General features: G+C 40.2%; 1 protein-coding gene across 2 annotated transcripts in view; it reads left to right on the forward strand.

The window, feature by feature from the left end:
• The window catches only part of DYRK4 (dual specificity tyrosine phosphorylation regulated kinase 4), an 827,849-nt gene that overhangs the window by 489,010 nt on the left and 313,293 nt on the right, over positions 1-25,546 (forward strand). For both annotated transcript variants that reach the window (XM_085652599.1, XM_085652598.1), the window contains exon 7: positions 5,298-5,436. In XM_085652599.1, coding sequence (XP_085508725.1) covers positions 5,298-5,436 — 139 coding nt within the window. The remainder of the gene's footprint in view (positions 1-5,297; positions 5,437-25,546) is intronic.

The following is a 25,546-nucleotide window of genomic DNA, read 5'->3' on the forward strand; positions in this document are numbered from 1 at the left end:
ATCATTTTTAAACAAACATTTAAATACATAACATACAATTATTAAAACATATTCAAAACCACAAATATATACTTTATGAATACATAAAATTAGATGCATAAAAAGTATTAACAGTGCAAATGCACTTTCCTACATACTACCCAATAAACTGCAATCTCAAAAAATTATAATAATTTATATATAAAACAAAAATACCATTAAATAAAACAAATTAAAACCAATAATACATTCAAAATACTTTTAGAAACGTTATTCTCAAATGCACAAATTAATCGATTGTCAAAGTAAAATCTACAAAAATTTACGTAACAAATAATCAATTAAAAATTAACATAATTATTTACCAATTAAATATTAAAGTAAAAAATCAATTGAAAAAAATTGTAAGTTAAATAGCTTGCCTCCCTAGTTCTTCACAGACCCAACAACATTCAACAAACATATAAATTACTAATTTCAATATAATAAGAGAAAATATACATTAAAGATCACTTAATACAATAAATGAGCAACTTAAATAACACTTAATCAACTTCTATAATTAGTCACCCCAAAAAATAATTAACATAAAAAATATTTCAAAAGAAAAAAACAATGATTTATCATTTAAATAACTGCCCACATTATTGCTGTGGAAACCCAACCTGCAGATAAATGATAAATTACTAATTAAACGTAAAAATGTTAATTATAAATTACAATGTACAAGCTGTACTTTAAAAAAAATGTAAAACAATCACATTAATAATATTAACACCTACGTTTATTATTATAAATAATATATTGCTCCAAAATCCACTCTAAAGTAGTCAAAGAGATATCTGACTCCAGTAACTTATCTTCCTCCCCCTCATTGTCAGTCACAATATGAAGAACTTGCACACTTTTTTGTAAAAAAAAGGTAACAGATATTGAACACTCTCTCTCTGATGCTTTGACTGCCAAATCCCAGATGAATGGAAATACCTCCGGTACTATCTCATCGACTGAATGTACAAATTGAGACGCTGTTTATACCAGCACCACTCATGTTAAATAATCCTTAGATTCATTTGCTTCAAATGGATGCACCTCTTTTTCATACTTTATTATAATCCATGAAGTCAGGATCTCCTCGAGACCCTCTTCCTCTGGCCAATATCAGTAAACTTGGCCCAGAATTTCTACAATTTCTGATTACGTTTGTAAACTCCTTGCTCCAGGAGGGATGCATTCCTCTTTCATGGAAGCATGTTATGGTCCTGCCCATTTTAAAGAAGCCCAACCTGGATCTCTCCAATTGGTCAAATTTCAGACCGATTTTGCTGCTTCCGTTGTTCTTCAGAATTTTGGAGAATCATGTCAACTTGCAAATATCTGCTTTTGTGAATTCTCAAAACTATCTCCATCACTCATAGTCTGGCTTCAGAGCAGGATACAGCACCAAATCCGCCCTTCTGGAAGTCACTGAACATCTAAGACAGCTCCTGGATATCTAAGACAGCTCCTGGATAATGGCGGAATGCCTGTTCTGATCCTACTCGACCTAGGCACGGCCTTTGATACTGTATTTCACACCACTCTTCTAGGAAGACTGGAGAACTTGGGTCTCCAGTGCAGGTAATCTTGCAGGATGAAACTTTCCAAGTCTTTTCCTCCAGTTCCATGTCAAGATCTCACTCTCTTACTTGTGGAGTGCCTCAGGGATCGGCCTTGAGCCCAATGTTATTTACCATCTATGTTCGTCCTCTTGCTGATATCAATGAAAGCTGTGCCCACATCTTGTTTTCCTATGCTGATGACACTCAGATCATCTTTTCCTTCTCATCTGCTGAGGGCCACAGCTCCAATACCTTGAACTCATGTCTGTATAAGGTTACCAACTGGATGAACATCAATTCATTAAAGTTGAAAGGCGATAACACAGAGATGAGGGTAATGGGTTAGAAGCCCATTTGATGAGTAAGAACCCCCTTTTACGGGGCCCCTAACACTGGCCTGATACTTTAGGAGTACTCCCTGTGCCGTTCTACAAGGTTAAGAAATCATCGTATTTGGCTAGATGAAAATCTATCGACGAAAACTCAAATAGGCAAAGTAGACTCCACCTGCTTCACAGTCCTAAAATGGCAAAAACCAAAACATCTGGATGCTTTGCGTTTTGTCTCATAGGACGGTGATCCTAGCCCTGATTTTATTGAGGCTGGATTATGAAAACATTCTCTATCTGGGGGCCATCAAGGCTTCCATTGAACACTTATAAGTGAATCGGAACTCTGCTGCTGGGCTCCTTTTCCATTTTCCCAATTGTGCCTGGACTTACGGTGGACAAGTGCATTGAGTTTAAAGCCCTATGCTATATGCATAAAGCTAGGTCTAATGCTGGTCCACTCTACTTACAAGAACTAGTGAAGCCATACCACCTAAATCGATCCCTTCAGTCAGCAATCGCTATCTCTTTTTTAAAAAAACATTTGGTGGTCGCTCCTTCTCATATCTGGGCCCTAATCTTTGAACACACTGCCCGACTCACTGAGAAGCTGTCAACAGCTGACCACTTTCTATAAAAATCTTAAAACCTTGTTGTTTTCATCTGCTTTCTTTCTCCGGTTAGTTCCTACCTTTTTGTCTAAAGCGCTGGGAAACCCTTCTGGGTAGCTATGTGCTATACAAGACTTTCTAATAATAATATGTTACATGAATTACAAAATTATATTTAATACAACTAAATTAAAGTTAACAGTAATGATATTTCTAATACAATATTCAATTCACATTATATAAAAATATTTAATATTTTTGTCATTCATTCCAGAGTGACATCCAAGTACTGGGACACTGAAAGAGGTTATGAATATAGACAGTGAATCAAAACAGGTGAGCCATCAACAGCTTTTTGTGGAAATGGCCTCCTCAACTGGGAGTTCTGAATCGTTGATTCTCCAACACAATTGAGCCACTGGATGGCAAAGTGTGTGGAACATTATAAGGGTTATTAGCTTTCTTCTGTCATCTATTTTAGAATGAAGTATCAGTGTATTAAACTAATTCTGGCTTCCACTTGGTGAGGTATGCAACCTAAGTACAGGCATTATGTACTCTCTCCCAGGACCATTGGTGTCCTCATGGGACACTGTATTTTGAAGGTCCTGCAGCTTGTTGAATATTTTTATATCGTCCTAATAGCGAACTATTGTTGCAGTTTGTTTTCGAACCAATGATAGCTCTTGCGGGCATGGCCTAATGTTCTTCCTGATGGAATGGACATACTGAATATAGTACATTACAACACGATCCATTCCATGGCGTGCTTTTACAACGCGGTCGTTACAACAACTGCGATGTTAGTACGTGATGCATTTACATCGCAAGTCATCAGAACGATTTGCAGTAGGGGGCGCGCTGGACTTAGGAATAGTATTATTTACTATTCTTACTCCAGTTTGCGCAACAGTAGGGAAGGTGTTGGAATTCATTTCCAATACCTCAGTGCTCCCTACAGCAAGTCGTTGTAATGACTTGCGATGTAAAAGCATTGCGTACTAACAACGCGGTCATTGTAACAAAAGCGTTGTAATCGTACTGCGATGTAATGACAGCGTTGTAAACGCTGTTTCCCGACATACCTACTCATGGAGTTTTCATATTTCCCCATCTCTTCAGTCTTTTTATAAAATCTGTCCTAACACTAATATGCGCCAATAAAGTCTCCCACCCCATTTCTGTATAGTTTGTGACACCAAAACTTATATAAACATTTCAGACTCCAATATGTTTAACCATTGTATAACCAAATGCTTTTGAATCGTCCAGCGCAAACTAAAAGTGTATGGTATTAAAACTAAAGTGATGCAATTCGATTAAGAAAAACCCTGTTGTAAAACAAAATTTCAGTACCAATAGCTGTACATTTCTAGAAGCAACTTTTTTTTACAAAATAAATAATCAAGGAATTGAGAAGTTGTTTTTTTGACACTGCTCTCTTATCGCAGAAACAGCAAGATAACATGGCCAAAATCTCTAATTAGAAAGTACTAATCCGGTCACCTTCAAATAAAAACATGGAATCGGGAACATGATCTTCGACGGCTTGATGACTGCAGTTCCCTCTCACTGTAGCTCAGAAACAAATTGGCAACCTTCAAAATCCAGCAAATGTGATTGTTGTGTTCTTTGTGAACAATAGAGCGGTGCACTCCCAGATGCGTATGTATCAATAATCAAGAGTGGTCGGTTGCTCTATGAAAAAGTCGTACTTTATTTTAAAAATACATCAATTTGTGCAAAGCCTCAGCCAACGCTTTTCGTTCAAATGATGGGTTAATCATTAATACTGTGAAATCTGGTTGCAAGTAGACCAGGAAACGAACAAATGACTTCAATGGTATGAATTGGTGACTTCTGCATATAGTGTGGGCCTCCTTGATAAGGGCCCAGTCTATTAACCCAGACCAGCGGTGGTTATGTGCCCCCTTCTCGTCTCACATTACGGTGAAATACAGTGTATTACAGATTAAACCATCACTTTATTTGCCCTGACGAAGTTCAGTCATTTGAACGAAACGCGTTGGCTGAGGCTTTGCACAAATTGATGGATTTTTTAAATAAAGTACGGCTTTTTCATAAAGGTCCCATATTAGCGTGCAAACAAGAACAGCCCACAGTGCTGCAATCCATTATAAAAATTGCGACAGTAATAATCAGTTGTTTCCTGTGCTCAGCCTGGGGTCCTAAACTGAGATGTGGATCAAACTACAATTCTACATTTCTTGCTGTGCAAACCACTTGGTGTGGAAAGCAGGGGTTTGGCAGCCATGCATGGAACAAGGTTAATGTTATTACTCTACCATACAGGGAAAATTTGGCTTTTGTCCAATGGAGTTTCCGTTCATTGTTTCTACTGCAGTTTTGCATGAGATTGAGACATGCTGGGCTGTCACTTGTATACATTGCACTCCCCTCTAGTACCAAATTCAGCTGTGCCATTTCAGTTATCTTATATATACATTCCCCTTACCCATACACCTTGTCACAGGTCTTCATTCCTGTGATTGGAATGGGGTGTGGTAGGCTAGGTATGATAATCACCAAAACGATTTCTGTTCTAGTTCTGTTGGTATTTTAAAAAAACACAGTTTCCCTCTCGTATATGTTATGGCCCCATTTATGATAACTGATTAGCTGTTAACTTCTTTGTTCCTACAAAAATGCCACTAAGCAGATTAAATAAAATAAAAAAACTTAGCTGGTAAAGGTTTGATTGACACTGGTTCAATGAAATTAAGTAATACTTTTCATGTTTGCTGATTTGTCCACAGAGTAAATTTGTATGAACTAGTCAAGAAGAACAACTTTCAAGGCTTTTCTTTATCATTGGTTCGTAAATTCACTATATCAATACTGAAGTGCCTAGAAATGCTCAAAAAGGAGAAGATCATACACTGTGACCTAAAGCCTGTAAGTATTTCTTTAAAACACTGCAGATTAACTTCTTTTAATGAAAAGGTTTATTCTAAGAGGCAGAGCAACTTATCTCAGTGCTTCTGGAGCTACAACCTTTATGAAAAATTCACATGACATGATATTGGATTTATTGGAATAAGTCTAAACCTTTTGCACCTGCTGTAGGTCTCTAATAATTGTATAATCTCTAGTCCTACATTTCCTTAACATATGTGTGCTCTGATGGTAAATTTGTGAGCAATAATTTGTATTATTTGTTCTCATTTAATACATGTATGTAGCCAACATGCTATCACAGGTGAGCATTTGAAATGGCTTAAAAACAAAAAAGTTAAAACTTCCTTGAAAAAGGCATATCATCGCTCTATTCCAGTGTGCAATACTGTGTAAGGTACGGATTTTGTAGGCTTTGCCACTTCACGGTGTAGGGCTCGAGTATCCCAGTCATCTGCCTTCAAGCCTAAAGGCCTTATTACAAGTACGGCGGTCCTGGGACCACCATACCTGCTGTGGCGGTCTGACCACCACGGCAGTCCAACTGCTGTATTACAATTGTGGCAGTGGGTCTGCTGCCAGGATCCAGGCTCCTACGGCGGTGGGAAAGCAGGCGGGAATCGCGGCAGTGCTGATGCTGGCACTGCTGAGCAGATTCCGAACTGCCTTTCCACCAAGCATTTCATGGCAGGGATCCCACTATGGAATGCTTGGCAGAATACATGGAAAGGGGCCCACAACAGGGCCCCCAGACAAAACTGCCCATGGGGGAGCATGCGGGGTGCACATGATGTGCCTCCCCCAAAAGAGCACAGTCGTGCCTGCATGGACGTGCTGGAGGCGCTGTCGCAGTGGCGGTATGCTGTTTAGGCTCTCCTATGAGCCAAACATACGCACCACCATGACACTACCACAGCCGTACTGCCAGCCCTGGATTCACCTTGGGAATCCAGCGGGCAGGTTCACCACCGTCTTGGTTGTCTTCCGGGGACTGCTGCGGTGGTGGTCCGACAGGAAGAAAGCCAAACTCATAATCAGGGCCAAAATCTTTGATATATTTCAGATAGTTCAGTCAATTAATTTTGCTGTTAATACCCTAACATACTAGGAAACTATGGGCCTGATTATGATTTTGGCAGTGTGGGAGCGGGCTGCCATACCAGTGCCCCACTACCTCTCTGCCAAAATTGGCTACCTCCCGCCCGCCAGATTACGATTTATTTTGTGGTCTGGCGTGCGGCATGGTGTTCCTGCAGCAGTACAGTTCAAAGGATCATATGTGAGCCTTTGAACTACAGTGCCCAAGGAGCGCCAAAGCAAGCTCCTGCACACAGGGGGGCACACCTTGTGCCCCCTGCATGTATCCCCAGTCCGTGAGGCAACATGGGGCCCTGTAGGGCCCGCCTTGGTATCTTCACTGCCAGCATTTTTATGGGGTGAGCACTGCCATGAGACTGCTGGTGGTGAGGAAACTCGTAATATACCTGCCGTTGCCATAGGGGCACCGCCAAGCATAATGAGGCCTTAGACCACCATGTCACCGCCAAGGATCACGGATCCCTGGCGGTTGCGGTGGTCCTATGGAGGTCTAACCGCCATCGTTATAATACGGCAGTTGGACTGCTGGTGCGGCAGTGTCCGACTGCCAATGCACCTCCACTGCGGGATTGTCGGTCTGATGGACCACAACTCGTAATTTAGCCCTGTGGCTTTTTCATGTGAAGTATCATTCTCTTGTCCTTTATTCCTGTTTTGCACGAAATTGAAAGAGTCTGGGCTATCTATAGGAGACCTTTACATGCTCTCCATTACCAAACTGAGCTGTGGATCATCTGGAGAAATGCAGAACACACTGAAAGCACATGGATGGGCACCTGAGAATGTGGATCCACATGAAAAAGGATTGGGGGTAATGACAGACTTCTCAAAAATGGTATATAGCATAGGATATGCAGTGAGTGGGATCTCTCCCTTTTTAAAAATATAAATGCAAGCTGACAGAGCACTAGAACTTAAAAGTGTTCCAAATAGTCATTTTTAACAATGCTGAACATTGCACTGAAATCAAATCTCCATGCAGTGCACAGCCTCGGTGGGAACTAGACCACCCATGGGCATTGGGTATAGTAACAAAATTTTACTTTATGTAATGGGGTCACAAATTCTAGTTAGCTCACTATAACATCATTTTAGCCTTTGTTTTTGGCTCCTCATTGTACTTGACAGAGTGTCTCTTATACAGTTATTGGAGGCTGGTAGACCAACATTGCTTAATTTGAGTGATGGGACCAATTGGCACTTATGTTTGGGAACCGCCACTTATTTTTCTCACCAGACATTTCAAGTTAGCAAGATGAAAAAATGTCATAAAGGGAGAAAGCAGGGAGAGTGAAATAAAGGGGCAGGGAGCATCTGGATGGGAAGTAGAGAGGCATAAGGTGGATTCAAGTCTGTGTACATATATATATATATATGGTCCCTGTGGCAGTGGATGAGCGGACTCACAGGCTGGCAAAAAGCTGGGGCATTACTTAATGTACGGACCGGTCACTGTACCAAAGTCCGCGGTGTGGGATTGCTGACATGGACTGCTATGTTTGGGGACCCTTACAGACTGCAGGACTTCATTTACCAGCATCCTTGGCGTTTACTGCTCACAGTGATGGAAGAACAAGGGCTGTGATTGGACACTTGAGTACCAATAGGAACACCACGAGCAGTATGTAAAGTCCCTGCACATTGCAACTAATTTTTAAAGCACAATGCTGGCAATGATTAAGGCATTCGCCGAAACGCGTCTGCCAGGTGTTTTAAGCTTGAATTTCTCTGTTTGGTGGCAATTAAACCTACCTGATCCGTCCAAAAGCATGCGTCGGACCCGTTTCTTGGCAAAGAGGCGGGTGTGGTGGTGGATATGTACGCAGCTGTTGACGCTGCTTGACCGGCACGCCTCTCGATCTGGTGCTCCACTTCAAGTCGACAACGTTGTTGGTGTTTGGTGCTGTATGCACAAAGCGGCGCCCCCTCACCCAAGATAGTGTTTCTGATATCGAGGAGAGAGCAGCAGCAGTTTGCTGCTGATTTGGACGGCGACAGGTGTTGTTTTGCTGCCATGGTCCCTGCGGCAGTGGATGAGCGGACTCACAGGCTGGCAAAAAGCTGGGGCATTACTTAATGTACGGACCGGTCACTGTACCAAAGTCCGCGGTGTGGGATTGCTGACATGCACTGCTATGTTTGGGGACCCTTACAGACTGCAGGACTTCATTTACCAGCATCCTTGGCGTTTACTGCTCACAGTGATGGAAGAACAAGGGCTGTGATTGGACACTTGAGTACCAATAGGAACACCACGAGCAGTATGTAAAGTCCCTGCACATTGCAACTAATTTTTAAAGCACAATGCTGGCAATGATTAAGGCATTCGCCGAAACGCGTCTGCCAGGTGTTTTAAGCTTGAATTTCTCTGTTTGGTGGCAATTAAACCTACCTGATCCGTCCAAAAGCATGTGTCGGACCCGTTTCTTGGCAAAGAGGCGGGTGTGGTGGTGGATATGTACGCAGCTGTCGATGCTGCTTGACCGGCACGCCTCTCGATCTGGTGCTCCGCTTCAAGTCGACAACGTTGTTGGTGTTTGGTGCTGAATGCACAAAGCGGCGCCCCCTCGCCCAAGATAGTGTTTCTGGTATTGAGGAGAGAGCAGCAGCAGTTTGCTGCTGATTTGGACGGCGACGGCGTTGTTTGCTGCCATGGTCCCTGCGGCAGTGGATGAGCGGACTCACAGGCTGGCAAAAAGCTGGGGCATTACTTAATGTACGGACCGGTCACTATACCAAAGTCCGCGGTGTGGGATTGCTGACATGCACTGCTATGTTTGGGGACCCTTACAGACTGCAGGACTTCATTTACCAGCATCCTTGGCGTTTACTGCTCACAGTGATGGAAGAACAAGGGCTGTGATTGGACACTTGAGTACAAATAGGAACACCACGAGCAGTATGTAAAGTCCCTGCACATTGCAACTAATTTTTAAAGCACAATGCTGGCAATGATTAAGGCATTCGCCGAAACGCGTCTGCCAGGTGTTTTAAGCTTGAATTTCTCTGTTTGGTGGCAATTAAACCTACCTGATCCGTCCAAAAGCATGTGTCGGACCCGTTTCTTGGCAAAGAGGCGGGTGTGGCGGTCGCCAGTAGGTAGTTATAGTTAGGACCGTGCTTCCATAGGAAATCTCAAAATTCTATTTTGAATAACTTTGGCGCCGGTTGACGAATCTTCGCGAAATTTTCAAAACTAATGGGGCGCTCCGCTCAGTTCCTACCCTGAAAGTTTCGGGGTGATTCGTCAAGCGGGGGCCGAGAAAAAAGGGGGGTCCCAAAACGCGTTTTCCCCATGCATTTTTCCATAGGGACTTTAGTCGCAGCTACAGCCCGAACGGCTGAACAGAATTATGTGAAATTTGGCAGAGAGGTAGCCATAAGGTCCATGAAGTGCCTTTTGCAGGTTTGGTGTAAATCTGTTCAGTATTTCCTGAGAAATTAGCATTTAAATCAATATATATATCTGTAAGCGCGCAGCGTGCGCGCACTGAGCAAGTCCTGTGCGCGCACCTTGCCGTGCGCGAGCGCACTTCTGATTGGTTGTTAGATGTCAGTAAACATTCGAATCGGTGGAAATCAGGAAGCGGCGGCCACCATTTTGTCTCTCGCATAAAGAGGGGGTGAGAAACAAGGGGGGAGAACTTGAAAAGGGGGCAGAGTGGGGAGATATTGACCCACTAGGCATTGTAAGGGGGTCACAGTAGGACCTTGTAGGTCAAAAAAAAAGATTTATATTTTGAAAAAAAATATCGCCGAGTGCGCGCACCCGAAAAATTTTTAAAAACAAAAAAATTAAAAAAAATTCGCAATTAAGTAAAAAGATATAAGGTGGCTCTAAAAAGAGCCCTTGTGTTTATTGTGTGTTTTTTGGTACCTACAAGTAAGTACCGATGCAGTCTAAAGTTCAAGAGGAAGACTCTGTTGCCTTCATCAGTGAAGTGTACACCATCTCCTCTATAAATGTCTTGCATGTTGTAACGCAAGTTGTTGTGGTATATAGAACCCATACCATAGTCTCTGAGGAAAGCAGAAATAGATTTGTTGACGTGCTTCCTTGCTTTGTCAATCTGCGGACAAAATTAGTTGGACCAGTTCCACTTTTGCCTTTGGCATATGTTAGAATATACAAAGGCAGTTTGTGAAAAAAGCGACATCAATTGCACAAAGGTGTCCTTAATAAGCATTTCCAGACCTACCCCAGTTAAAGTGCCTAGGTCATTACTACCACAGTGCACAATAATAAGGTTAGGCTGTGGGAGATGTAGAAAGGTTTTCACCAAAGGCATTAATTGGTGCCACTTTAACCCTCTCTGACCAATCCATTTAATGTCTACATTTGGCAAAGCAAGGTCTCTCACCATACCTCTTTTTTCTGCAAATTTTTCACTCCAGAAGACATAGCTGTGACCTACAATCCACACTGTGAACATCTTCCAAGGAGATCTAGATGCACTCAGGAGGTGTCTTTCAGTAGAAAGTCAATATGAAATGAAAGACAGTTGAAAAATGGGGGCACACATAGTTTATTTTATAAAAAGAACTCATTGGCTGTTTGAAACCATTCTACACTAAAAACTAGGCTGTATGTTTAAATTTTAAAAAGCATGTTTTGTATTGGTTCAGAAAAATGTGTTACCAAAGAACATTACTATGGATTTGCTGTTAGGTTTGAAAAGTCAAGCACTCTTGCTCTTTGGATATGAAACATTGTCTGCTGAACTTCTGACCTCTCTCCTCACAGCAGTGTTCCATGACCTGTTGCTATGGTAGCAGGCAGAAGTCAAGTTGGGGGAAGGGTACATTTGGAAAGGGGTTGAAGTTTTCAACCAATAGAAATGTGTGATTTCATTTGAAAAAAAGTGGGAAGAACTGAGATTTGAAATTAACATGTATATGTGTGAAAAAAGAGAGGGAAACATTGCCATTTACTGGTTCTGCAGAGAGGAGAGAGGTGTAGAGCTCTGATATTCTGACTCTGATAGTCTGCTGTTTGAGTGGCACATTTCTTTCACAAGTAACTAATTTTAAAGGTGAGTTATGAGTTTGAGAGGGGAAGTATGTGGTGATTTTTGAGAAAAATATTAGAATTGTGAATCTTCTTCAAAAGTTATGTTTTACATTTTGAGGTTTGGGAGATATTTAACTGTCTTGAACTTGTAAGATATTAAGGAGTATGTTTTCACCATAAGTTAATGTGTACTGGTAACAATGAGGAATACTGTTTTGTGCCTACCATCAAACCATGAGTCTGTGTGCAGAGAAGAATTGTTGACAGAGATTTAAAATGTGTTGCTGTTGAAAAGTAAGACTTGCAGTTGAAAGAAAAGGACAGCTTCTTTTTAATTGTGATGGTTAGGATTTAGCAGAAATCCCTTTGAAAGAAAAGAGAGGAAAATGGTAGCACATTTGAAATTAGCATTAGTTCTGTAAGAATTGCAGTCCCAGGAAAGGGGCAGCCTGTGTTTTGTGCCTACCAACACAGCATGAGTCTGTGTGCATATAGGAATTGTTGGCTGAGATTTAATTTGTGAAGTTGTTGTTCTGTAAGGATTGCAGACCCAGGAAAGGGGCAGCCTGTGCTTTGTGCCTACCAACACAGCATGAGTCTGTGTGCATATAGGAATTGTGGCCAGAGATGTAATTTGTGTTGCAGTTGTTCTGTAAAACATACACTTGCAGGAAAGGGACAGCTTGTTTTCTTCAAATGTGGTGGTTAGCACTCAGCAGAAATCACTTAATCGCAAATGGGAGGCAAAAGCTAAAACATTTGAAACCAACAGGGTAGATTTCCCTTTCAAAATAGCAAAGGCACATGTAGATGCCATATGTTCAAAACTGAAAATAACCCTTAGCACACATGCACTGTTACATACATCCCTGCAGTCTTCATGCAGTTCTGGAAGTCTCTTTGCTCATCTGTCTTGCACCAGACAATACACAGTCTCCAGAAACACACTCTTGGCACACACGCAGCAGCTTCTCCAACACTCTCATGTGTAGTAGTCAGCTCTGTGTGATGTTTCAGATAGCACTGTGTAATGCAAACACATTCAACGTCACCAAGGCCTCATTTACATTGATCTAGTCTAATCACTCACCCTGTAACACATGGTCATGGTCTTAAGGAGCTGTTAGGACATGTGTTAACTTTTGTTACAGTTGCAATAATTTTTCATGAAGGACCTACTGTAACTTCTGGACATTACACAGTTTATCTTAAATGTGAAAAAGGCTGGACACTGTGTAATGATTCCCAATTGATTTTCAAGCAACGTTTGCCTTATGATTTACCCAATTCTTATTTAATTTTTCTGAAACCTAAATTTTGAAAACTAAAAACTGCATCTGAACAAAGCATTTTTTGTAATTTTAAAGGATTATAATTGAAGATATCACTTAAAAAGGATTTTGAAATTACTATTTGGCCTAAAGGAAAAGTAATAAAAACAATTGTGGACTCCTTTGACAGAAATTATTTTGGCATGTGTGCTTTTGCGACAAGGTTTAAAGACGGTTTGTCTAGAAAATTTTTATTCATCTAGAAAAGTACTTGTAATATATATGTAATATTTCTAACAAGGTATATTTTAGTGAGGAAAGTTTTAGGGCTTTTTTTAAACAATCTTTCAGATTGTTTTTTTTTTGCCCGCTGTTAAATGATGAATACAATTGTTTTCACTATTTTAAGTGAAAAATAAAAAATTCTGAAAACAGCAAAAAAAGGGCAAAAAAATTGCTTTGTAAAATATGTAAAAACATGTAATGCTTTTTGTAATGTATGATTGAATATTAATACTTTTTTTCTTTTTTTGCAGAACTGGAAGGAAAAAAAAAACAAAATTCTGTTTTGCAAAATACTGTAAAAAAAAATTTCAATTTTTTTTTTTTTTTTTAAATAAGTGAAAAATATTTGTATTTCTCAATCCTCCCTTTTCATGCTTCCATTTCTTCACCTCTTTTTGTACATTAAATTAAAAAAAAAAAAATAATAATTTTTAAAAAAACCTTGGGTGCGTGCACCCCCAAAAAAAAATTCCCCCCAAAAAATGTTGCGTCTTGCTACCCTGACACGCGTCGGCAAACTCACTGAAAGTTGGCGCAGAGAGGCGGGCTGCAAATCAAAGCCTGTTGGTGGAGGGATGTCGAGTGCACTCCTTTGCGCAAGGGAACATTGGTGAACATTAATTGCACGGCGGTCCGGCCGTGGGGAGCTGCACCGTTACCAGCTGATACAGAAACGGGAACCAGCTGGTGGAGCTGCCGTCTGAACTTTCAGGAATGGATCAGCACATCCCTCATGCAGATCGAGTCTGCCTGTCTACGCTACTGCCTACTAAGGTATTAATGAATATTTAAACACATGGTGACATTTGAACTTACCAAAGGAATAAAGACTCTCGCTGTGGGACTTCCAGTTCCATGATGCACTTTAACAACTTGTACACTATGTAAACGCCCACTGGGGGCTAAACTCATTAAAAATTACCGGAAATAAATAAAACCGGATGTGCAAAACGCGAGTTTCAAATGCCCTATGTGAAGCCCATGAAGAAGGGGTCTTGCTACCCTGAAACGCGTCGGCAAAATCACTGAAAGTTGGCGCAGAGAGGCGGGCTGCAAATCAAAGCCTGTTGGTGGAGGGATGTCGAGTGCGCTCCTATGCGCAAGGGCACATTGGTGAACATTAATTGCACGGCGGTCCGGCTGTGGGGAGCTGCACCGTTACCAGCTGATACAGAAACGGGAACCAGCTGGTGGAGCTGCCGTCTGAACTTTCAGGAATGGATCAGCACATCCCTCATGCTGATCGAGTCTGCCTGTCTACGCTACTGCCTACTAAGGTATTAATGAATATTTAAACACATGGTGACATTTGAACTTACCAAAGGAATAAAGACTCTTGCTGTGGGACTTCCAGTTCCATGATGCACTTTAACAACTTGTACACTATGTAAACGCCCACTGGGGGCTAAACTCATTAAAAATTACTGGAAATAAATAAAACCGGATGTGCAAAAGGCGAGTTTCAAATGCCCTATGTGAAGCCCATGAAGAAGGGGTCTTGCTACCCTGAAACGCGTCGGCAAAATCGCATTAAAAGCACTAAGGGATTCACACGAGCTGATAGATGTTTGGGGGAATAAGAAACCAAATGAACCTGGGTTTACATATTTTTCCCATCCATTTAATAAATATACTAAATTAGACTATTTTTTGATTTCTAGCTCTGAAATTAAGAATGTTATAATTGAGAAGCTTCCAAAAATTTTGTCGGACCATAACCCATTAATTATGGAGATTCTGGTAGATAGCCCGAATAGGAAACAAACAAAATGGACATTTGAGAGGAAGCTTCTCGCTAATCCCAGTTTTGTTGAGCATATTAGGGAGTGGACTGTGGTATCTCATGAGTTCTCATGACATCACTGTCTGATGTCATGGACTGTTCTGTGTCACAATGTTCTAGAGATCTTCAGTTATTAATCTGATGGCTGGTGGTTGGATGAGATCTTCCTTACTACAATAAATCTTATGGTTTATATCAACCTTTGATCCTGTTCTTATTCAAGATACTTCACTGGCGTAGTCGGCATTGGAATGAGGAAGATCTCAACACAAGAGTCAAGCTTCTACTGAATTTAAGAGTAAAGCTTCTGAGAAAACTCTAAAAAGAGGAAGAAATGGTTGCGTGCAATCACATCAGTCTACTAAGTCCCAAGGTTTCGCTAAATACATTAGGAAATTCTGATTCAAGCATGTGAGCATACATTTCATTTGCGTTCTTTTCCACAGATTGAATCCTTTCTCTCAATTGTATAGGAAAATCCGCATTTGGGTCAAGATACACACCTAAATCCCCTTGATGCAGCCAACTAATAATGCTGTCCCCACGCTTTGAAACATAAATTTTCCCATTGATCAATCGATCCTTATACTCTACCAGCCCATTAAAATAACCATGCAACTTTATTGGTTCTCCCCCATACGCTAAGGGTTACTCTTGCTAAACCAGACATTATACCTTTAGCGTATGGGGGAGAACCAATAAAGTTGCATGGTTATTTTAATGGGCTGGTAGAGTATAAGGATCGATTGATCAATGGGAAAATTTATGTTTCAAAGCGTGGGGACAGCATTATTAGTTGGCTGCATCAAGGGGATTTAGGTGTGTATCTTGACCCAAATGCGGATTTTCCTATACAATTGAGAGAAAGGATTCAATCTGCGGAAAAGAACGCAAATGAAATGTATGCTCACATGCTTGAATCAGAATTTCCTAATGTATTTAGCGAAACCTTGGGATGCCTGGAAGGGTACAAGCACAAAGGGGCCTATGCATCAACAATGCCATTTGCGATTCCTTATTAGCGAAAAATAAGGAATCGCTAATAAGGAATAGCAAAAGGCTATGCATGTAGGAATCGCTATTCAAATAGCGATTCCTTCATATTCCTTATTACCAAATCGGTAATACCGAATCGGTAATAAGGAATACCTACCCATTCATTCCTATGGGCTTGGAGGCCCATAGGAATGAATGTAAAGCCAGTCTGTATTAGCGATTCGGTATTACCGAATCGCTAATAGCGGGAGCACTTTCAAGGGTGCCAGGGTGTCAAAAGGACACCCTGTTGCACCCCTGAAAATGATATGTGCACATATGTTGCACACACACATGCTCTAAGGGCATGTGTGTGCGCAACATGAAACTTTGAAAAATGCACAAAAGTGCATTTTTCAGAGTTTTTGCAAATTACCATGCAGTTCATCTTCATGGTAATTTGCTCCCCCTATTAGCGAAATCGCTAAATTTTTAACTTTGATGCATTGCATTTAAGGAATCTCCCTTTGGGATTCCTTAAATGCAATCGCTATTTAAGGAATCGGTATTTAAGGAATCCCTATTTAAATAATCGCGATTTAAGGATTCCTTAAATAGCGATTTCTGCTTTTGGGTTGATGCATTGGGATTGGGTATTTTTTACTTAATACCGGGAGCTATTACCGAATCGGTATTTTACCGACTGGATTTTGGGTTGATGCATGAGGCTGAAAATACTGTTAAAATCTAATGCAATTCCAACACAATGTAAAGTGAGGAATGTTCCTCTATCAGTTAGGGATGACATGAAAAAGGAAATTGAGAAATTGAGCAAAGGTGGGATCATTGAGGAAGTTGAAGGTTCGGAATGGCTTGCTCCAGTTGTCGCTGCACGCAAACCAAATGGCAGTTTGCGTTTGTGCATTGACTTGAGACAACTAAATAAGAGTGTTGTGGTGGACAGATACCCTTTGCCCAACATTACCGAATTATTAACATTACTTGATGGGGCACAGATTTTTAGTACGATAGATTTAACATCGGCGTATCACCAAATTGAGCTTGATGAGTCGTCTCGAGATTGTACCTCGTTTATTACTCCATTTGGTACTTTTAGATTTAGAAGAATGCCTTTCGGGTTGGTGTCTGCATCCTCAGTATTTCAAAGGGTAATGGAAAGAGTATTAAAGAATCTCCCTGGTGTGTGTGTCTACCAAGACGATATATTGGTCTTTGCTAAAAATGATAGGGAACATGACTGTAGGTTGAGAGCTGTGTTAAAGGCATTGAGTGAGCACAATCTCACTATTAAAGTGGAAAAATGCACATTTGGATCCAACACCATTAATTATCTAGGCCATAGCATCTCAGGGGAAGGTGTGAAGCCAAAGTCAGAATTGGTTGAAACAATTAGAAATATGAGTTCTCCCACCAATAAGTCTGAGCTTATGAAATTTTTAGGCATGATTGAATATTATGCGAAGTTCATCAAAGGCTTTGCCTTAGCAACTGTAAATATGAGAAGGTTATTACGAAAGGGTGAGGAGTATTTGTGGTCAGGAAAATGTGAGGATGAGTTTGTGGCCATGAAGGAAAAGTTGGGATTAGCTCCTTCGTTGAAGAGTTTCAATCCTTCTGGAAAATCCATTTTGGTTACAGATGCGAGTGAGAAGGGATTGGGAGCTGTATTGAAGCAGAGTGGTGTTGATGGAATGAAAACTATCATGTTTCTGTCTAGAAGTCTTAGAGATCCAGAAACTCGATATTCAGTTGTGGAGAGGGAAGCTCTAGCAGTGTTTTGGGCGGTAAAAAAACTCAAGAAGTTTCTGTGGGGTGTAGATTTTGAGGTCCATACGGATCATAAGCCTTTAGTTTAGATTTTCAGTAAGAAAGGTTTGGATCTAGTTTCTAGTAGAATTACCAAGTGGGTGATTGGCTTACAGGAATATAATTTCATGATCAAGTATATTCCAGGCATTGAAAATGGGGTAGCGGATGTTGAAATTGTTTGTGTTGTAGACCAGGTTATCATATCGGAGGACAAGTGGTTGGATGAAATTAAGAAAGATTCAACTTTGTGTGAGGTTATGTCTTTGTTAAAGGCAGGGTGGTGTTCCAACAAAAATGTATCAGAAGATGTAAGATGTTTTTGGGGGGTAAGAAATGAATTGTCTGTGGATAACAATCTCTTGTTTAGGGGAACAAGATTGATTCCTCCCATTAGTTTAAGAAGGGAATTGGTAGACTCAGTACATGTGGCTCATTCAGGTTTATCTAAGTGTAAAGAAAGATTGCGTTTGTCTTATTGGTGGCCAGGTATGGACAGAATGATTGAGCGGATCATTAGGGATTGTGTGTCGTGTGCCATAAGTGATAAATCTAAGTGTACACATGAACAACCTTTGGTATTAAGGAAACGTCCTAATGGTCCTTGGCAGGAAATCGCTTTGGATATAGTTGGTCCCATTCATGGGAAAGAATCTCAAACATTCTTACTAGTGGTCATAGACATGTACTCTAGGTGGCCTGAAGTATTTTTTTTGTCACATGTCAACACAGGTTGTGTAATTGAGTGTTTGAAGTCTCTGTTTGCCAGGGAAGGTTTGCCTGTTTCCATTATATCGGATAATGGTGTTCAGTTAATCTCAAGAGAAATGGAACAATTTTTGTCCTCTAAGGGTGTTGTCCATAAAACCTCTGCTCTCTATCATCCAGAGACGAATGGGATGGTAGAGAGATTTAACAGAGTTGTTAAGGAGACTATTGCCTTAGCGAAGAGTGTTGGGTTAGACTGGAAAAAAGAGGTTGTTGCAAAAATTGAGGAATATAGGTTGGCTCCACATGCAACTACAGGGAAAACTCCTTTCTTACTGTTTCGGGGTAGACTTCCCAACACATGTGTTGAACCATTTTGGGTTAATAAATATGAAATGCAAAAAGGAAAAGAAAAAGAATGTGATGGGGAGAAGATGTTTTGAGTTGAAGAGGAAAAAGGGAGAATAAGAAAAGAGTATTTTGATAGAAGACATGCTGTGAAGAAGACTGTGGTGCATGTTGGGGATTGGGTCAGGATTAAACGTCCTGGTGTACTAGGCGGCTCCATGTCCAAGTACATGAAACCAATTAAGGTGATTAAAATTTTTAACAATGCGATTCAAACCCAAGATCATCGCATTTGGAATTTAAATAGAGTAGCTGTGTGTAGGGGAAAATTGGAATGTGGTGGTGACACTGTGTATAAGGGGGATGATAACATCTCTTCACATGATAGTAGTGGAGTGGGTGAGAAATTAAGTTGTTCAAGGAAATCTACCAGGGTGGTTGTGAAGCCTAGCTACTTGGCTGACTTCGTTTAATTTATTATACATGACATTTATTAGGATTGTATATTGTATGTAAAATTGTATTGTTCAAAGAGAGTTTTCCACTGTGGTTGAGAAGCCTATTTACTTGGCAGTCTTCATTTTATTTAATGCATATGATGTTTATTAAGATTGTATATTAAGATTGCTTATTGTTGTTTTGTATTTGGGGAAGGGAGATGTGTGGTATCTCATGAGTTCTCATGACATCACTGTCTGATGTCATGGACTGTTCTGTGTCACAATGTTCTAGAGATCTTCAGTTATTAATCTGATGGCTGGTGGTTGGATGAGATCTTCCTTACTACAATAAATCTTATGGTTTATATCAACCTTTGATCCTGTTCTTATTCAAGATACTTCATGGACCCAGGAGTATTTTAATATGAATCGCTATAGTGCATCCCGAAACACTGTTTGGGATGCATTTAAGGCAGCTCTTAGAGGGGAAACAATAAGCTTTTCAGCTAAAGGGAAGAAAGAAGAGCGTGAGAATAATAACAGATTAATGGGTCAGTTAGCTGAAGCTGAGGAGCAACATATTAAATATATTAGCCAGGGTGGTGAGATTAAGCAGAAGATTATATGTATTAGAGCAGAAATACTTAAAGGGATAGCACAGAAATCTGCTGATGAATACCAGACCCAGAGGGGTAAGCTCTATGAGACGGGAGAACAGGCAGGAAAACTGTTAGCCCTACGGATCAGACGGGAAAATATAAAGAATAAAATAACTAATATAGCAGAGGGGGAAAGGTCTTATACTGAACCAGAAGATATAATAAATGTGTTTAAATGCTTCTATCAGCATCTATATAAGGAAGTGAATCTGCCAGATGATGACAGTCATGAATTTTTAGACTTAGGCCCACGTCTAGGCAGTCAAGATTTAGCGGCACTGGAGAAAGATTTTGAAAAAGGGGAGGTTGCAGAAGCAATACAAGATTTACGTACTGGGAAGGCTGCTGGGCCCGATAGCATTCCGCTAGAGGTATACAAATATATACAGAATGAGATCGTTAGTATATTACTGGATTTATTTAACGGTATAATGAACTCCGGGGTAATCCCGGACTCATGGAAAGAAACCAACATAATAGTCTTTCATAAAAACGGGAAGCCCCCAGAGAACCCGGCTTCATATCGCCCTATATCCCTCATTAATAGTGACACTAAGATCTACGCAAAGGTTGGGGCCAAAAGGCTCGGAAGGATCATAGGCGGACTTGTCTCCCCGTGGCAGCATGGGTTTATTCCGGGTCGTGGGACCACAGAACATATCAGGCGGGTTATTTCACTTTTTGATATGCAGGCTGCCACGGGTGGACGGATGGCCTTGATCCTTCTCGATGCAGAAAAGGCCTTTGATCGTGTCACATGGAAATATCTTTGGGGGATATTGGAATATAGAGGTTTTGGGCCTAAAATAATAAGCTCTATTAAGGCCATGTACTCTGAACCGACGGCGAGAATTCAATTAATGGGCATAAGTTCGGGAAGAATATTTATATCCAGGGGGACACGTCAGGGATGCCCCTGTTCACCTATTCTTTTCGCTCTATATATAGACCCATTAATTCAAAGATTAATAGGATGTGATAATATTAGACCAATGGTTAGTAATGGATTTGAGACCAAACTATTGGCCTATGCTGATGATCTTGCAATATTAACCCCTGAACCAGGCCGGGCTATGAATAGTATTAAAGAGATCGCTAATGAATTTGGACGAGGCTCCGGATATTTGCTAAATGATAGTAAGACACAGATAGTGTGTACAAGCAATATTATAATGAACGACGAAAGACGAATCGATTCTGCAGTATTTTTGGGGGTTAGAGTGAGCCCGGTACCGGAAGCTATTATTAAAGATAATTTTGATCCGTTATTAGCAAGTATGACGGTGGATTTAAAAAGAATAGACGCTTTACATCTGACAATAATAGGTAGAGTCAATGTATTGAAGATGACTATGCTCCCAAAATTACTCTACCTCTTTCGATCTATTCCATATATGATTGAGGAAGGTTTAATGAAATTAATAGAGGCAACATTTATGAACTTTATCTGGCAGTACGGTAAAATAAGACGATCTATGAAATATCTCTCGCAGCCGCAGGAAAAGGGGGGACTTGCTATGCCTAACATCAGATTCTACCATTATTCGTGTCTAATTAGTCAAATGGCAACACTATTTGAATCGGCCAAACATCATACAGACAACTTATATGGTAGCTCAGAATTACCATCTATTTATGAATTAATGTTGGGCAGGGAAGCCATAGGATTCCTGTTACGGAGAACGGATAAAAGATATTATAAAAAATCAGGATATAAATTGATGGATAATGCCTGGAAGGTCTGGAATCGGTTCTATAGCTTAATAGGAATACCTAAAATAAACTATTATACCCCCCTTTGGAATTCAAGTCCTTTTCCCCAACTCAGCTATGATAGAATGGGGAAAGTCTGGGAACAACAAGGAGTGACAAGAATAGGGGATATCTAGGAAGGTGGGCAAATATTAGACTTCGGCATTATTCAACAGAAATTTGGTATACAAGATAATCAAGGCTTTACATATTTACAAATACGTAATACTTTAATGGGTATCAGACCAAGGATATGTCCAGGCGGTAGAATCAAGGAGTTTGACTATATTTTAGGTGGGGGGACTAAAATTAAAGTGGTATATAACACCTTGTTATTAAGTTTACAAGATGACATTGAAAAGGTTGAGGCTTCCTGGATGCAGAAACTAGATGATCCGGATGTTGATGTGGACAAAGCATTGCAAATGGCAGGGAAAATCTTTCGCTCCACAAATTTAAAGTCACAACATTACAAAACCATATTTAACTTATATTATACACCCTCCAAACTATATGAGTGGAATAAAAGGGAAGATGATAAATGCCCAAGGTGTGTGGAGGGACCCGCCAATTTGATCCACATGTTTTACCAATGTAATAAATTGAGTATAATTTGTGAAGAGATTGAAAAGTTTTTGGAGGGGCTGCTAGGTAGAAAGATCAACCTATCCCCAACCCTAATGATAACAGGTATTGACAGTAACCTGGGGCTGAAGACGGAGGAGGAAGCCTTTGTGTTTTTATGTCTGGCTGTCTTGCGTTTAATGTTAGCAGGAAGTTGGAAAGATGCCTTGGCCCCTACGTTTCAACTGTGGCTATCTAGACTACTTGGGATACATAATATTGAAGCTGCTCTATACAGTCGTAGGGGAAGGAAGATGAGGGAGTTGGGGTTGGAAATATGGGCTCCTCTGAAGAGGTGGAGGAACTCCCAATGGTAGGGCAGAGCTGCATACAGATTGTATTTAGATTTCTCTAAATGTTAGTTTAACATTTATGAACTAACTGCCTTCCTAATATATATATTCTTGTATTTTATATTTAATGGAATCACTAAACACCTGATTATGTATTATGTATTATTTATGACCATCAATGTAAAAATTAAGCTATGTCAGATTGTCTATTATATAAATGTATATATTGTTATCAAACCAGGTATTTAATAATAAAAAAAAAAAAAAAAAAAAGAAAGTTGGCGCAGAGAGGCGGGCTGCAAATCAAAGCCTGTTGGTGGAGGGATGTCGAGTGCGCTCCTATGCGCAAGGGCACATTGGTGAACATATATATATATATGTATATATACACACACACACACACACACATATATATTGAAAACTTGTTTTTGTTTTGCTAATAACTCTAGCACTGTTTAGCTAATCTTCGAGAAGCTTTCAAAAAAATGCTCATCCAATTTGTGTTTGGCTGGGCAATTTTCATGTAGATCTGCCATGCAGGAGGCAAAAACATGGGTGGGGTAGAAAAGTGACATTTTACAGCTTCTGATTAAGCTGCAGAAAAATATCTGAATTGAATTGCTTCAAACTTGCCATGAAAGTAGAACTTTACTCAAGGAAGGTGCATTTGCTTGATTTGGTATGAATTCATAGTGTTTGCGAAATGAGGATTCATAAAGTTTTTGTAAATTAAGATAGAGATATCGGTACCCAGGTTCAAGGGCCATTCACAGATCCAGAATCTAAAAATTAAACACCTTTTTTGGATAATCAAGCTTTTTCTCTCAAAGAGCGACCTTACTCCTGAGTGCTATGAATGCTTGGTAACAAGAAAACGTTTTCTCTTTTGGTCACCAGTACAGAATGCAGGTGACAGTCCCAGGGTCCCTGCATCTTGAAAAAAGTTCTAAAATGCCACATAAAAGAGCAGAGTAATCACACCCTGATCCCCAGGCATAAGTGGAAGACCTCCAAAAGGAGACCGCCAGACTATAACATGTAAACCTAACTTGTGAATTTCAGTGTTTTTCCAGATTCAATTTGTAACTGCACCTAAGCTCTGTATATATATATGGCTGGCTTACCTCAGGAAAATAAATTTGATTGAATGCACAGCGATGTGGTCCGTGCTCCGTTCTTCTACATATTGAAGTGCCAAGCAGCAGTGGAGTTTTTTCTGATATATATATATATATATATATATTATCTACTGGCGGTCGCCAGTAGATAGTTATAGTTAGGACCGTGTTTCCATAGGAAATCTGAAAATTCTATTTTGAATAACTTTGGCGCCGGTTGACGAATCCTCGCGAAATGTTCAAAACTAATGGGGCGCTCCGCTCAGCTCCTACCCTGAAAGTCTCGGGGTGATTCGTCAAGCGGGGGCCGAGAAAAAAGGGGGGTCCCAAAACACGTTTTCCCCATGCATTTTTCCATAGGACCTTTAGTCGAAGGTACAGCCCGAACGGCTGAACAGAATTACTTGAAATTTGGCAGAGAGGTAGTCCTCATGTCAGGGAAGTGCCTTTTACAGGTCTGGTGTCAATCTGTTCAGTATTTCCTGAGAAAATAGCATTTAAAAGCATATACATATCTATACGCGCACGGTGCCGTGCGCAAGCGAAATTCTGATTGGTTGTTAGATGTCAGTCAACATCCGAATCGGTCGAAATCAGGAAGTGTCGGCCGCCATTTTGTCTCTCGCATTGAAAAGGAAAGGGGGAAAAAAGGTGGAAAACGTGAAAAGGGGGCAGGGAAGAGAGTTCCTGACCCCCTAGCCTTTGTCAGGGGGTCACAGAAGGACCCCCCAGGGGGAAAAAAACATTTTTATTTTTTTTAAATCGCGGGCATGGTGCGCGCACGGTAAAAAAAATGTAAAAAAAAATAGATTAAGAAATACATAACTTAGCATTTAAAAAACTGTACGAATTCACTTAAAAAACCATAGGTTTCACGCACGTTATAGTTAGGAATGAGCATTTAAAAAACCTTGCAAATTCACTTAAAAAACCATAGGTTTCACACAGGTAATAGTTAGGTGGATATTTCTCTCGTAAAAAACCAATGAAATTCCCCCGTTATAGTTAGTTCAGATAACTATAACTCGCGCGACCGCCACTCTATCACAAGGATGATGTCGTCAGTGATGTCATGAGTGATGCCACTGACCATGTCATGAGTGATGTAATATGTGACGTCATCAGCAGTGGATTTCGGGCGCGCGACTTATAGTTATCTGAACTAACTATAATGGGGGAATTTCATTGGTTTTTTACGAGAGAAATATCCACCTAACTATAACCTGTGTGAAACCTATGGTTTTTTAAGTGAATTTGCAAGGTTTTTTAAATGCTAATTCGTAACTATAACATGTGTGAAACCTATGTTTTTTTAAGTGAATATATATATATATATATATATATATATTCACTGAAAAAACCATAGGTTTCAGGGGTGTTATAGTTAGCTGGACTTTTCACTTGTACAAAACCATTGAAATTCCCCCGTTATAGTTAGTTCAGCTAACTATAACTCGCGCGCCCGCAATGCACTGCTGATGACGTCACATATTACATCACTCATGACATGGTCAGTGACATCACTCATGACATCACTGATGACATCTCAAATGACATCACTGATGACATCACTGATGACATCATCCAGTGAATGTGTGTTATTCTGAAAATTAAATATGTTTTATATATGTATATCTCAAGGTCGATGGAAGAATAAATGGGTATATAAGTGTCTAAATGGATGATTTGTTTTTGAAAAATTGATTGTGTAACTGACTGATTAAGTGTATCATAGTGAATACATGGCTTAGTGAGTAATGTTTAAATATGTAAATATCTGTATCAGTCTCTCACTTTGTGTATAAGTGGCTGCATGGGTTGGTGAGTAGCTACATGGGTGTCTATATAGGTTATTAGTTGGTTTTTTGAGTATCAGTCTGAGTGTCTGCATGGTTCGGTGGGGGTATTACGTAGTGCA

This window comes from Triturus cristatus, chromosome 4_1, assembly GCF_964204655.1.
Source record: "Triturus cristatus chromosome 4_1, aTriCri1.1, whole genome shotgun sequence".
Taxonomy (NCBI): Eukaryota; Metazoa; Chordata; class Amphibia; order Caudata; family Salamandridae; genus Triturus; species Triturus cristatus.